Source organism: Lynx rufus, unplaced genomic scaffold (assembly GCF_022079265.1).
Source record: "Lynx rufus isolate CCGP_SWC_20201006 ecotype Redwood Valley unplaced genomic scaffold, mLynRuf1.p SCAF_16, whole genome shotgun sequence".
NCBI classification, from domain to species: Eukaryota; Metazoa; Chordata; class Mammalia; order Carnivora; family Felidae; genus Lynx; species Lynx rufus.
Genome location: NW_025814830.1, coordinates 197133 through 211793, shown reverse-complemented (window position 1 = coordinate 211793; position 14661 = coordinate 197133). Strand labels below are relative to the sequence as shown.

At 40.8% G+C, this 14661-nt stretch overlaps 1 protein-coding gene across 1 annotated transcript; it reads right to left on the bottom strand.

Moving 5' to 3' along the window:
• Positions 1 to 11323: 11323 nt before the first annotated feature.
• On the bottom strand, positions 11324 to 12268 carry LOC124511626 (vomeronasal type-1 receptor 2). Its single transcript, XM_047079029.1, has one exon. The coding sequence runs from the start codon at positions 12266 to 12268 to the stop codon at positions 11324 to 11326; it is 945 nt and encodes a 314-aa protein (XP_046934985.1).
• Between the last annotated feature and the right edge of the window lie 2393 nt (positions 12269 to 14661).

The window sequence follows — 14661 nt, the reverse complement described above, 5'->3', positions numbered from 1 at the left end:
ACCATGAGATTAAGAGTTGCACACTCTTCCAACTGAGCCAGCCAGGTGCCTTTATTTTTTTTAAAGATTATTTTAGGGGCACCTAGGTGGCTCAGTCAGTTGAGCATCTGACTTCGACTCAGGTCATGACCACACATTTGTGGGTTTGAGCCCCGTGTCAGGTTCTGTGCTGACAGTTCAAAGACTGGAACCTGCTTTGGATTCTGTGTCTTCCTCTCTCTCTCTGCCCTCCCCCACTCACACTATGTCTCTCTCTTTCTCTCAAAAATAAACATTAAAAAAATGTTTTTAAAAATAATATAAAATTTTTAAAAGATTTTACTTTTTTAGACTTTTTTTCAAAGTTCATTTATTTTTTTTTTAATTTTTTTTTCAACGTTTATTTATTTTTGGGACAGAGAGAGACAGAGCATGAACGGGGGAGGGGCAGAGAGAGAGGGAGACAAAGAATCGGAAACAGGCTCCAGGCTCTGAGCCATCAGCCCAGAGCCTGACGCGGGGCTCGAACCCACGGACCACGAGATCGTGACCTGGCTGAAGTCGGATGCTTAACCGACTGCGCCACCCAGGCGCCCCCAAAGTTCATTTATTTTTGAGAGAGTATGTGCACACACGCACAAGCACGGGAGGGGCAGAGAGACAGGGGGACAGAGGATCCAAAACAGGCTCTAAGATGATAGCAGAGAGCCCAATGCAGGGACTCAAACAGCCCAATATGGGACTCAAACTCACGATCCGTGAGATCATGACACGAGACCTGAGCCGAAGCTGGATGCTTAACTGACCAAGCCACCCAGATACTCTGATTTTATTTCATTTTTTAAGTAATCTCTACAACCAACATGGGGCTTGAACTCACAACCTGAAATCAAGAGTCACATGCTCAACCAACTGAGCCATGTTTTCTATATTTTCATATTAGTGTTTTCTGTATTTTCAAGGGATAGTTCAGTTTCCTTCACTAAACACTATTTTTCAAAACAGAGGAAAAGAGGCACTGAATATATCTTATTTAATTAATATACCTTGATAGTAAAGTTTTTAGGTTTTTTTTTGTTTGTTTTTTGGGGTTTTTTTTGTTTGGATCATTTTTTGGTTTTTGTGAGTTTTTCTTTTTTTTCTTTTGATATTAAAACTTTTAAAAGAACCAACAACTGATGAATTCGTGTTTAAAATGGATAACACAACTGCATGGATTTTTTTTGAAGAATAGAGGACTTGTGACTATACATTTTGCAGAGCATTTGTGACTGATGCACCATACTACAAATAGATGCTTGAATAGTCTCAGCAAACTACTTGATAATTGTTAACAGTTGTTCATATTTTATAATGCAGATGTATCCAGCCTCTTAGGTTCAGCATGATCCCAGTCAACAAGTACTAGTAAATTTCATGTCGATGCTCAGACATTAGAGCAGTCCCATAAGTCACAAACGAATCTCAAGAATTAATCTCTAGTATCACCACTTGTACTCAGGAATATACTGGGATTTGTAGCCATAAAATAAGATGATAAAATACAAAAGACGAATCTTAATAAAAACAGGGATGGGGGGGTACCTGGCTGGCTCAGTCGGTAGAGCATGTGACTCTTGATCTCAGGGTCATGAGTTTGAGCCCCACGTTGGGCGTAGAGATTACTTAAAATCTGTTTTTTAATGTTTATTTATTTATTTTGAGAGAGAAGAAGATAGAGAGCAACTGGGGGAGGGGCAGAGAGAGAGTGAGACAGAGAATCCCAAGCAGGCTCCATGCTGTCAGCACAGAGCCTAACACAGGGCTCGATCCCATGAACCGAAAGATCATGACCTGAGCCAAAATCAGGAGTCGGTTGCTTAACTGACGGAGCCACCCAGGCATCCCCCAAACTAAAATCTTTTAAAAAATAATAATAATAATAAGTTTCATGCAATACTGGATGTGTGTACATGTATGTGTGACTGGGTACAATGACAATATAAATGACAATATAAGAGATCAATGGACGGTTTTATTTTTTTATTTTTTTAATGTTTATTTTTCAGAGAGAGAGAGAGAGTGCAAGCAGGGGAGGGGCAGAGAGAGGGAGACACAGAATGTGAAGCAGGCTCCAGGCTCTGAGCTGTCAGCACAGAGCCTGAGGCAGGGCTCCAACCCACACTGTGAGATCATGACCTGAGCCGAAGTCAGACTCTTACCCAACTGAGCCATCAAGGCACTGCAGACAGTTTTAATAGCAAGAGTGTCACTAAGGTGAGGGAACTGAAGAAGATGGACACAAAAAGGTTGAGGGACCGACCACATACAGCCACGCATTAAAAATGAATAATCCTGATGGATTTGGCTCTGAAATGAAAAATAGGCTAGAAGGAAAAATAGGCTAGACACATATATGTGGAGACATGGTTTTTGAATATGTGACAGGTGTGGTATACAAAAGAAAGAAGGAAAAAGTAAATTGGGCTTTACCAAAATTAAATTAATTTATGCAGGGGCGCCTGGATGGCTCAGTCAGTTAAGCATCTGACTCTTGATTTCGGCTCATGTCATGATCTCATGGTTCATGAGAGGGAGCCCTGTGCTGGGTGTGGAGCCTGTTTGCAATTCTCTCTCCCTCTGTTCCTCCCCCATTCATGTGTATGCACACATGTGCATGCATTCTCTCTCACAAAAAGAAAAAAAAAAATATATATATATATATGCATGCATTGAGGGATACTATCAAGGAAGTGAAAAGACAACCCATCTGGGAGAAAACATTGGTGAGTTATATAACTGATAAGGTTCTGATGTCCAAAATATATAAAGAACTCTTACAACTCAAAACAAGCAAACAACAACAACAAAAACTTTAAGATAAGCAAAATAATTCAATAAATATTTGCAGAAATAGAAAAACCCATCCTAAAACGAATAAGGAATGTCAAGAGTCCCCAAATAACCAAAACAATCCTAAAAAAAAGAGCAAAGTTGGAGGATTTGCACTTTCTGATTTCAAAACTTACCGCAAAGTTAGAGTAATCAAAACAGTGTGTTGTGGACCATACATAATACACAGGCCATATGCTAATGGAATAAAACAGAGAACCCAGAAATAACCCTTGTATATATGTCAGAATATTTTTGACAAGGGTGCTAGGACAGACTTTTTTTTTTAATTTTTTTTTAATGTTTATTTATTCTTGAGACAGAGACAGAGCGTCAAGAGGGGAGGGGCAGAGAGAGAGGGAGACACAGAATCTGAAGCAGGCTCCGGGTTCCAAGCCGTCAGCACAGAGCCCGACGCGGGGCTCGAACTCACGGACCGGGAGATCATGACCTGAGCTGAAGTCGGACGCTTAACCGACTGAGCCACCCAGGCGCCCCTAGGACAGACTTTTTAACAAGTGGTGCCAGGAAAACCTGATATCCACACGCAGAAGAATGAAGTTGGATCCTTACTTTACACTAAACACAAAAAACTAATCCAAGAAGGATCAAATACCTAAACATAAAAGCTAAAACAATAAAGCTCTTACAAGGAAACATAATGAAAAAGTTACATGACCTTGGACATAGCAATTGTCTCTTAGATTTGACACCAAAAGCACAGGCAGCAAAAGAAAAAAGAGAAACAGATAAAATACACTTTATCAAAAGTAAAAGCTTTTGTGCATCCTAGTACGTTATTAAAGGAGTACAAAGGCAACCCAAAGAATGGAAGAAAATATTTGCAGATCAGGTATCTGATGAAGAGTTAATAGCCAGAATACATAAATAACTCTTACACTTCAACAACAAGCCCAATTAAAAAAGAGTCGTAGGACTTGAACACACATTTCTCTGAAAAAGAGACACAAATGATGTTCAACATCATTAAACAACACATTAAAAAATATTCAACATCACTAATCATTACAGAAATGAAAATCAAAACCTCATTGGTACACCACTTCACACCCATTAGGATGATGATTACATACAGACAAAAAAAACCAAACAAAAACAAGAAATACCAAGCATTGGTGAGGATATGAAGAAGTTGTAACTCTTGGGTATTCCCAGAACAAAGGCAAAATGGTGCAGTTGCTATGCTTTTCCTCAAAAAGTTAAACACATGGGGGCGCCTGGCTGGCTCAGTCAGAAGAGCCTGTGACTGTTGATCTCAGAGTTGTGAGTTCGAGCCCCACACTGGGTGAAGAGATTGGTTAAAAAAATAAAATCTTGGGGGAAAAAAAAACATTAAACACATGATTACCATATGATCCAGAAATTCCACCTGTAGGTATATGCTCATGAGGACCGAAGTGAGGGACTCAAACAGATTTCAATACTCTTGTGTGATAATCACCTGGAAGTGTTATGTTGTTTTTTCATTACAGAGTTAATTTCTTTTATTTTTTTAAATATTTATTTTTGAGAGAGAGAGAGAGACAGAGAGAGAGAGAGAGAGAGAGACAGAGCACGAGCAGGGGAGGAGCAGAGAGAGAGGGAGACACAGAATCCGAAGCAGGCTCCAGGCTCTGAGCTGTCAGCACAGAGCCCCAGGCAGGGCTCGACTCCACGGACCATGAGATCATGACCTGGCTGAAGTCTGACGCCCAGCCAACTGAGCCACCCAGGCGCCCCTAATTTTGTAAATGTTTTAAATTCCTGCTTTGAATAATATGGAAAGGAAATAAAGCATTGATGCATCACTATGAAATATGTTTACAAGAAATTGTTTTAGTTCATTGCTGACTTCATTTTCATTAAAAAGGTAATATTTGCCACCTATATTCACAGGTAAAAGGAGCTTGTAAACTGTCCTACAGTAAAATCCAGCTATTTCAGATCCAGGACAGAGTTTTCTCCGTATGTTATTAAGGAAGGGAGCATGTGAGTGAAAGATAGACCTTGGTCAATGATTCTCACCTCTGGAATGACTGAAATCTACATTAAAAAAAATTTTTTTAATGGTTATTTATTTTTGAGAGAGAGAGACAGACAGAGGATGATCAGGGGAGGGACAGAGAGAGAGGGAGACACAGAATCCGAAGCAGGCTCCAGGCTCCGAGCTGTCAGCACAGAGCCTGACGCGGGGCTCGAACTCACAAACTGTGAGATCATGACCTGAGCCGAAGTCGGATGCTCAACCGACAGAGCCACCCAGGCACCCCTGAAATCTACATTTTGAAAAAATGTTTATTTATTTAATTTAGAGAGAGAAAGAGAGCATGAGCAGGGAGAGGTGCGGAGAGAGGGTGAGGGAGAGTGAGAGAGCGAGAGAGGGAGAGAATCCAAGCAGACTCCGTGTTAACAGTACATGGAGCTGGATCTCACGACCCATGAGGTCATGACCTGAGCTGACATCAAGAGTCAGCTCTTCAACCGACTGAGCCACCCAGGCACCCCTGGAACCTAAAAATTTAGGCTGAAGAGTTAATGATTGTAAAATCTACATTTTTCAGAATACCTCAAATATTTACACATAAAAGATTTTTAAATTACATCACCAAAAAATACATCTATGGAGTATTTATGCATTATAGTGTAATTGGCAAAGTTGAAACAACCCAAATGTTTAACAACTAATTGTTGGATTAACAAACTGGGGCATATCAGGACGCTTGAGTGGCCCAGTCAGTTAGGCATCTGACTTCAGCTCAGGTCATGATCTCGCAGTTCGTGAGTTCGAGCCCCACGTCGGGCTCTGTGCTGACAGCTCAGAGCCTGGAGCCTGCTTCGGATTCTGTGTCTCCCTCTCTCTCTCTGCCCCTCCCCCAGTCACACTCTGTCTCTCAAATATAAATAAACATTAAAAAAATTCTTTAAATAAAAAATTTTTAAAAAACTGTGGCATATCCATACAACGAAATGTCACTCAGGAATAAAAAGGAATGAACTATTAATCTACAGCACAGCATGGGTTAATATCAAAGGCATTACGCTGAGTGAAAGAAACCAGTTTCAAAAGGTTATATAATGTATGGTTCCAATTACATGATATTATGAAAAATGTAAAAATCTGATGGAAATTAGATTGGAGAATCCAGGTGTGAGCCTGGGGGAGATATGATTTCAGAGAGGCATGAGGAAATAATCTCTGGAGTGATGGCTAATCTCGGTACCTGATCACGCACAGGGCTTCTAAGAGGTGGGCGACATGAACAGGACCCAAGAGCAACCAATAACAGCTCTGTCTCCAGCATGGTCCACCTCCATCCTGGAAAATTCTGGGCTTGCAGGGTTCTAGCAGCGTCTGCTGCATGAGGCCTCTTTCGCTCAATATTCCCAGGGAGGGTATGACATCATATGGTCAACATGCCCAAGTTTGTGATTCTACCTCCATGACAATATTGGACGTGTGAGCCCCCCAAGGAAATGAAATCAAGTATGAGTCAGAGTGAAATGAAATACACTTTATTAAAAATCTCTCCCTTCTGATGATTCTACCCTAAATAAAGTCTAAGGGACATTAGTTAAAAAAAATAAGTGTAGTTGGGAATGCAAGCTGGTGCCGCCACTCTGGAAAACAGTATGGAGGTTCCTCAAAAAACTAAAAATAGAACTACCCTATGACCCAGCAATTGCACTACTAGGTATTTATCCAAGGGATACAGATGTGCTGTTTCGAAGGGACACATGCACCCCCATGTTTATAGCAGCACTATCAACAATAGTCAAAGTATGGAAAGAGCCCAAATGTCATCGATGGATGAATGGGTAAAGAAGGTGTGGTATAAATAAATGATGGAGTATTACTCAGCAATCAAAAAGAATGAAATCTTGCATTTGCAACTATGTGGATGGAACTGGAGGGTATTATGCTAAGTGAAATTAGTCAGTCAAAGAAAGACAAAAATCATACGACTTCACTCATATGAGGACTTCAGGAGACAAAACAGATGAACAACAGGGAAGGGAAACAAAAATAATATAAAAACAGGGAGGGGGACAAAACAGAAGAGACTCGTAAATATGGAGAACAAACTGAGGGTTATGGGAGGAGTGGTGGGAGGGGGGATGGGCTAAATGGGTAAGGGGCATTAAGGAATCTACTCCTGAAATCATTGTTTCACTATACGCTAATTTGGATGTAAATTTTAGAAAAATAAAAAATAAAATTGAAATGTATGAATGAATGAATGAATGAATGAATGTAGGCGTACCTGGGTGGCTCAGTTGGTTAAGCGTCCAACTCTTGATTTTGGCTCAGGTCAAGCAAGTTCATGAGTTCAAGCCCGTCACTAGGCTCTGAACTGACAGCACAGAGCCTGCTTGGGATTCTCTCTCTCCTTCTCTCTCTGCTCCTCTCCTGATCTCTCTCTCAAAGAAATAAAAATTTAAAAAATAAATATCAACAAGTAAATTTTTAGGTTCCATCTGAAATGAGGTCATAGACTTTTGTAATGATCTTTACGATGTGCCATAGAAATGTTTTTGAAGACGCTTATGTATCACAAAATCCCAAAATTCTCAGATGAAAGTTGAAGCTATAAATATCTGCTAAGACCAGAGAATAGAAACAAACACTATGAACTAGTTCTGTAAGGACCCTCTGGATCCCTTGCCTGTTCTCAGTCCTGATGCAATGATCCTGGCACGAATAGTAACTTTGGACGCGTGAAGGGAAGAATGAGCACTTTGTTAGGTTATTTTTTTGCCCTTTAGCAGAACTCGGTGTGCATGTTGAGGCCAATACAAACATGTGACATGGGCATACAAAATACTGCTTGTCTGACCTCATAAACTGGGGAATTCCTGATGCCCTCCAGGGATTTTTATCCCACAAAGCAAATTTAATAGGGCAAAAGGGAACATTAACTAGTTTTCTCAATGTACCTTATATCTCAATGATACAAATAAAAATGGAACAAGGGGCACTTGTACCCCAATGTTCATAGCAGCACTCTCAACAATAGCCAAATTATGGAAAGAGCCTAAATGTCCATCAACTGATGAATGGATAAAGAAATTGTGGTTTATATACACAATGGAATACTACGTGGCAATGAGAAAAAATGAAATATGGCCTTTTGTAGCAACGTGGATGGAACTGGAGAGTGTGATGCTAAGTGAAATAAGCCATACAGAGAAAGACAGATACCATATGGTTTCACTCTTATGTGGATCCTGAGAAACTTAACAGGAACCCATGGGGGAGGGGAAGGAAAAAAAAAAAAAGAGGTTAGAGTGGGAGAGAGCCAAAGCATAAGAGACTGTTAAAAACTGAGAACAAACTGAGGGTTGATGGGGGGTGGGAGGGAGGGGAGGGTGGGTGATGGGTATTGAGGAGGGCACCTTTTGGGATGAGCACTGGGTGTTGTATGGAAACCAATTTGTCAATAAATTTCATATATATAAAATAAATAAATAAATAAATAAATAAATAAATAAATAAATAAATAAATAAAATACAAAAAAAATGGAACAAATAAATGAGGGAGAACAGACAAATATTTCTTACAGAAGAATGTTAAATAGTATACACGGGTATTCCTCTTTCCAAGAGGTGGAGATTAGTTCACCTGCTCTTTCCAAGAGGTGGAGATCAGTTCACCCGCTCCCACACCATTGTGTTTGGGCTAAACCTATCAACTCCCTTCCAATCAATACAGAATGGGAATGGACAGATAGAAATTTTATAGTGGAGAAACTGGAAAACACTACCAACACTTGATAACCAAGTGGTCGAGATCGACATAGCCGGTGATAAGTAAAGATTAATGATTAATGAATAATTCATTTCCAGTGATATGATGTGATGAGATGTTTTTTCTAAGTAAGCATTGTCTAATCAAAGAAAAACATCAGACAAAACAAATTTTAGAGGTATCCTAGATAGTACCTGAACAGTCCTCCACATACCTGTCAAGTTCATAAAATTCTAGGAGACTGAGAATCAGAGAACAGAGGAAGTTGGAGACACATGTCGGCTGAATGTAATGTGGTATTCTGGACTGGATCCTGGAAGAGAAAAAAAAAAAAAAGACATTCGTGTTAAAACTGATGAAATAAGAATAAAGTCTACAATTCAATTTACAGTGCGGTGCCAGGGCTGGTTTCTTAGTTTTCCAAAATGTACCGTGGAAACCATGGAAATGTAAGATGTTAGTAACAGGAGAGACAGGGGGAGGGGAAGATGGGAATTCTATGTTCTTTGCTACTTTCCTGCAAATTTAGACAGATTACAAAGTAAAAAAATTACATTAAAATTGCAACCATTTATAAGTTAATTACAGATATTTACATTAAATTATGTTGGGGTGCCCGGGTGACTGGTTCGATTGAGCGTCTGACTTTGGCTCGGGTCATGATTTTGCAGTTCATGAGTTCGAGGGCCACGTCAGGCACTGTGCTGACAGCTCTGAGCCTGGAGCCTGCTTCAGATTCTGTGTCTCCCTCTCTCTCTGCTGTTCCCCCACTCACACACACACACACACACACACTCTCTCTCTCTCAAAAACAAAAAATACATTAAATTATGTCTGAGTTGATATCTACTGTTTTCTTTTGAATGTGTCCATTTGCTCTGTTGGGTGATTTCAAAAGTGGGAAAGCTCATTAAGCAAAATGGATTCAATAGATTCACGTCTTTGGTCTCCAGATGGCTACTCCTCTGCTAATCCAAGCTTAATGAAGAGTTCCTCTATAAGCTTGTCTCCCCCACTTGGAAATGCAGGCACCCGCCTTGGAATCGACTTCTCATCAACCAGCCTGTTGGCACCAAGACCGATCCCAGAACAACTGACCTTCCAAAGACCCTGAATATTAATTCATTCTCATCACAGACATAAAATGTCTACTTAATGTTAGCCTTCTACCTCCACTCTTTTTACATCTCAGCTAACATATCATCCTGCCTTGGCCTTTGTCTCCTCAGAATTCCAAGGTTGCACTGGAAATATTTTTAACATGCTCATCTTTCTCCACACACGTTTTCTTTTTTCTTTTTTTAATTTTTATTTACTTTTGAAAGAGAGCAAGAGACAGAGTGCGAGCAGGGGAGGGGAGGGGCAGAGAGAGAGGGAGACACAGAATGTGAAGCAGGCTCCAGGCTCTGAGCTGTCAGCACAGAGCCCAACGCGGGGCTCGAACCCATGAACCGTGAGATCATGACCTGAGCTGAAGTCGGATGCTTAACTGACTGAGCCACCCAGGTGCCCCAACACACACGTTTTCTAATTTCAAACTACTACTGTTCTCTAAGAATGTGAGACACAATATTCACAACCTGGTTGTCATTGTCCTTAACAATGAAAACCTAATTTTACCTCCAGCTTCACCTCAGGACACTTGCATTACGTTACAGGGATGCGGAACCCTCTGCCCTGAATTCCTCGAAGGAACACCCCACAGGTATTCCTCTTATAGGCACAACTAGTCTTACGATCACATGGCCAGTAAATCCCAAGGAAATTTGATATGTCGCATTAAAAATTATACATCCAGGGTGCCTGGCTGCTCTGTCGGTTAAGCGCCCGACTCTTGACTTTGGCTCAGGTCATGACCTCACGGTTCATTAGATTGATCCTGAGTTGGGGGGTCTGTGCTGACAGCACAAAGACTGCTTGGAATTCTCGCTCTCCCTCTCTCTCTCTTTGTCCCTCCGCCATTCATGCTCTATCTCTCTCAAAATAAATAAATAAGCATTTTAAAAAATTATACACCCAAAGACATTTCCAGTAACTCTACGTTATTTCAGGACCGTTTTATTTATTGGACTCTGAATTTCTCCACGACCAGCATTAATAAAATGTAATTACATGAGTACTCACATAATTATTACATTTACAATGGCTGTTATTTACTCCTTATTGTTGTAGCAGAAGCTCTGTCTTATTCAAAACTATAAAATAAGACTGACTGGGGCGACTTGGTGGCTCACTTGGTTAAACATCCAACTCTTGGTTTGGGCTTGGGTCATGATCTCACAGTTTCATGAGTTCGAGCCCTACATCGGACTCTGCACTGACAGTGCAGAACCTGCTTGGGATTCTCTCTCTCCCCTCTCTCTTTCTCTGTCCCTCCCCCATTTGCTCTGTCTCTTTCTCTCTCAAAATAAATAAACTTAAAAAAATTTTTTTAATAAAATAAGACTATTTTACTGAAGATTTCTTGAAGGATGAGTATAACAAGTGGCTGAACACTGGGGTGCCTGGGTGGCTCAGTCAGCTTAGCATCGGACTTCAGATCAGGTCATGATCTCACGGTTCATGGGTTCAAGCCCCATGTTGGGCTCCGTGCTGACAGCTCAGAGCCTAGAGCCTGCTTTGCATTCTGTGTCTCACTTTCTCTCTCATGCTGTCTGTTTCTCTCTCTCAAAAACAAATGAACATTAAAAAAAAAATGTGGCTGAACACAGTGCAAACCAGACAATTTATATTTCTCTGATGAGACGAGGGAAGTGTGTATTTCTTCCCATGCACACAGAGAAGAATCTGGATACACAGTGGTTGTGACTCAGGAGAATAAAGGGGCAGGCAGTTGGGAAACCTGAATTGATTAGGGCAGAGGTGGTCATCAGCCACCAGCAGGTCTCATAAAAAACAGAAAAATAAATGTAAATAATGGAGGAGAAGGTGTAAAAAGATACAAAGGTGCTCACCAGGACAAGGATACTTTGAGTGGCTCTGATCTCAGGGGAGGACGTAGGGGGCACTTTGGTTCTATGAATGTGTTGGACCTGATGCCTGTGCTTGTGCAGGATGGAAACCATGAACACACTGGTCCAAGTTATGAGCCCCAAGCACAAAACATCATGGACAGATATCAATAACATATATAGTAAGTCTGTGTGTTTGTCATGCAGTTTAGAAGTACAGTATCCCAAGTCCATAGTTCTTGAAGTGTTTCTGCTGTTCCATTTGTCAGTCACATACACAGGAACCATAATATGGAGTATTATGTTCAGAGTCCAACAGAGGATATTTGAGGGGCCAATGTATTGGGAAGCTTTCCCTTTAAGCATTGCCCACCTGGAGCCCCAGGGACTGATGGTGATGGCTTGGAAGACACTCAAGAGGCAGGTGGTGTCCATGGACATACCCCGGGCCACTCTGTGAACAAAGAAAACAACTTTGCATCCAAAGTCACTGAGAAAAGATTTCAGCTCAAAAGCTGCCATGGTCTCTGGGATCCCTCGAGAGAGAATGACCAAGGAGTTGATTAAAGTCAAGTGCCTGAGAATCAAGCCTGTGGACTTTGCCCCGTATCCCCTGAGGTAATGGGACGTAAAATGGTAGAAGAGCCAGAAGTTTCCCAGGATTCCAACAACTATCTGGAATAAGAAGATCAGAGCAAATTTCACATCTGTTGAGGCCATTCTGTCATTTTCCAGGGTTCAGAGTTCACATTCACAAAGAGAAGACTCTACATGAAAACAGGAGTTGTGGGCTAATGGTTCATGGAAAATAAATTTAAAATTCTCCACGTGCTACTGCTTTTCTCTGAAAATTTCTTTCAAATGCACACATGTTCTTTGATTCAAAGATTTCCAAGTTCAGGGGCGCATGGGTGGCTCAGTCAGATAAGCGTCCGACTTCGGCTCAGGTCATGTTCTCGTGGTTCGTGAGTTCAAGCCCTGAGTCAGGCTCTGTGCTAACGGCTCAGAATCTGGAGCCTGCTTTGGATTCTGTGTCTCCCAATCTCTGCCCCTCTCCTTCTTGTGCTCTGTCTCTCTTCCTCTCAAAATAAATAAACATTAAAAAACACTAAAAAAAAAAAAAGAAAGATTTCCATGTTTAACATATTGCTTTATATAGTTCTCATTTACTCTTTTTTTTAATTTTTAAAAAACGTTTTTTATTTATTTTTGAGACAGAGGGAGAGTACGAGCAGGGGAGGGGCAGAGAGAGAGGGAGACACAGAATCAGAAGTGGTCTCCAGGCTCTGAGCTGACACAGGGCTCGAACTCACAGACCATGAGATCATGACCTGAGGTGAAGTCAGATGCTTAACCAACTGGGCCACCCAGGTGCTCCTAGTCACTCTTATTAATGCTTTACCTATGGTAAATTATTTAATACTTAGAGATGTATACATTTTACAGACAAGGAGGCTTTAATTAAAATGAGGTTATATGACTTAGTGAAATATTTCAATAGCCAGGGTGCAATAATCTTGGTGTTTACCATCATGCTATATACTCTCATAGTATCCGAGATACTGAGTACTGAGATCTGATATACCTCGTTGTATCTTTTTTTTTTTAAGATTCTATTTTTAAGTAATTTCTACCCCAACATGGGCCTCGAACTCACAACCCTGAGATCAAGAATTGCACGCTCTACTTGGAAGCACTCTGGCACCCATACCTGGTTATATCTTTAAATAATACAGATACATGGGGGCACCCGGGTGGCTCAGTCGGTTAAGTGCCTGACTTTGGCTCAGGTCATGATCTCACAGTCAGTGAGTTCGAGTCCCACATCAAGCCCTGTGCTGACAGCTCAGAGCCTGGAGCCTGCCTCAGATTCTGTGTCTCCCTCCCTCTCTGCTCCTCCCCCACTCACACTCTGTCTCTCTCTGTCCCTCAAAAATGAATAAATGTTTAAAAAAAATAAAATGAGGGGCATCTGGGTGGCTTGGTCAGTTAAGCGTCTGACTTCGGCTCAGGTCATGATCTCCCAGTCTGTGAGTTCGAGCCCCGCGTCGGGCTCTGTGCTGACAGCTCAGAGCCTGGAGCCTGTTTCCGATTCTGTGTCTCCCTCTCTCTCTGCCCCTCCCCTGTTCATGCTCTGTCTCTCTCTGTCTCAAAAATAAATAAACGTTAAAAAAAATATTTAAAAAATAAAATAAAATAAAATGCAATACAGATATATGCACGCATACAGGGTAATCTTTGAAATTGACTTTAACTTAGGTTTGATTGTGACAATTCTTCATTTTTGCTAAAATGTTTGTTCCATTGACCAACATCACTTGTGAATGAAGATGAAAAGGTCTGAATAAAGACCTGAATAGTATCTATCCACGAGCAAAATGGATTTCCCAAATGTGGATCAATGTTAGTATAGCAACAGAAGTAATCATACAATTCCCCCCCCCCCCCCCGCACAACAGAAATTGTTGTGTAATATTTCACTTTGCCCTAAACTATGGGATTTGTAGGTTTGGAGATAAAAACATTTAGAATAGGATCTATATTATTCCTCCTTAGAGAGCAGGCAGTTAGCTGTGATTTTTGAAAAAAAAATAACAAAAACTACAAGACGAGAAAGATAGTAAGCTGCAAAACAAGCATGTGAAATGGAATTTCAAGGCATGAAATCATGAGCATCGAATAGAAGAAATGAAAGATGAGTCTGAAAATGATGCCAGAACTTTGAAAACCACACAAAATATCTATCAGAAGACACATTTAAGCTGAAAAGCGCTGAAGTCCTTCGTTTTCCTGCCCTCCAAATCCCTCACATGTGAGGGTCACCTTTTCCTGAACGTCTCTCCTAAATTCACAAAGGAAAATTGTCCTTCCGTGATCACTAGTTTGCAAATATTTTCAGCAGAGATTTAGTTACTATCTCTATTAGATGCATCAAGTGTACATAGGAGAAAAACAATTATGATTCAGCACATGCCATTCAGGCACATTATTTGCAGTGAGAGACACATGATGTGATTAACTCCATGAAACTCACTATCACATGCACAGTAACACTTTAAGGACATAACTACACATTATCGTGTAAATTTCTCTGTGGTTTCAGGAAGCGGCTT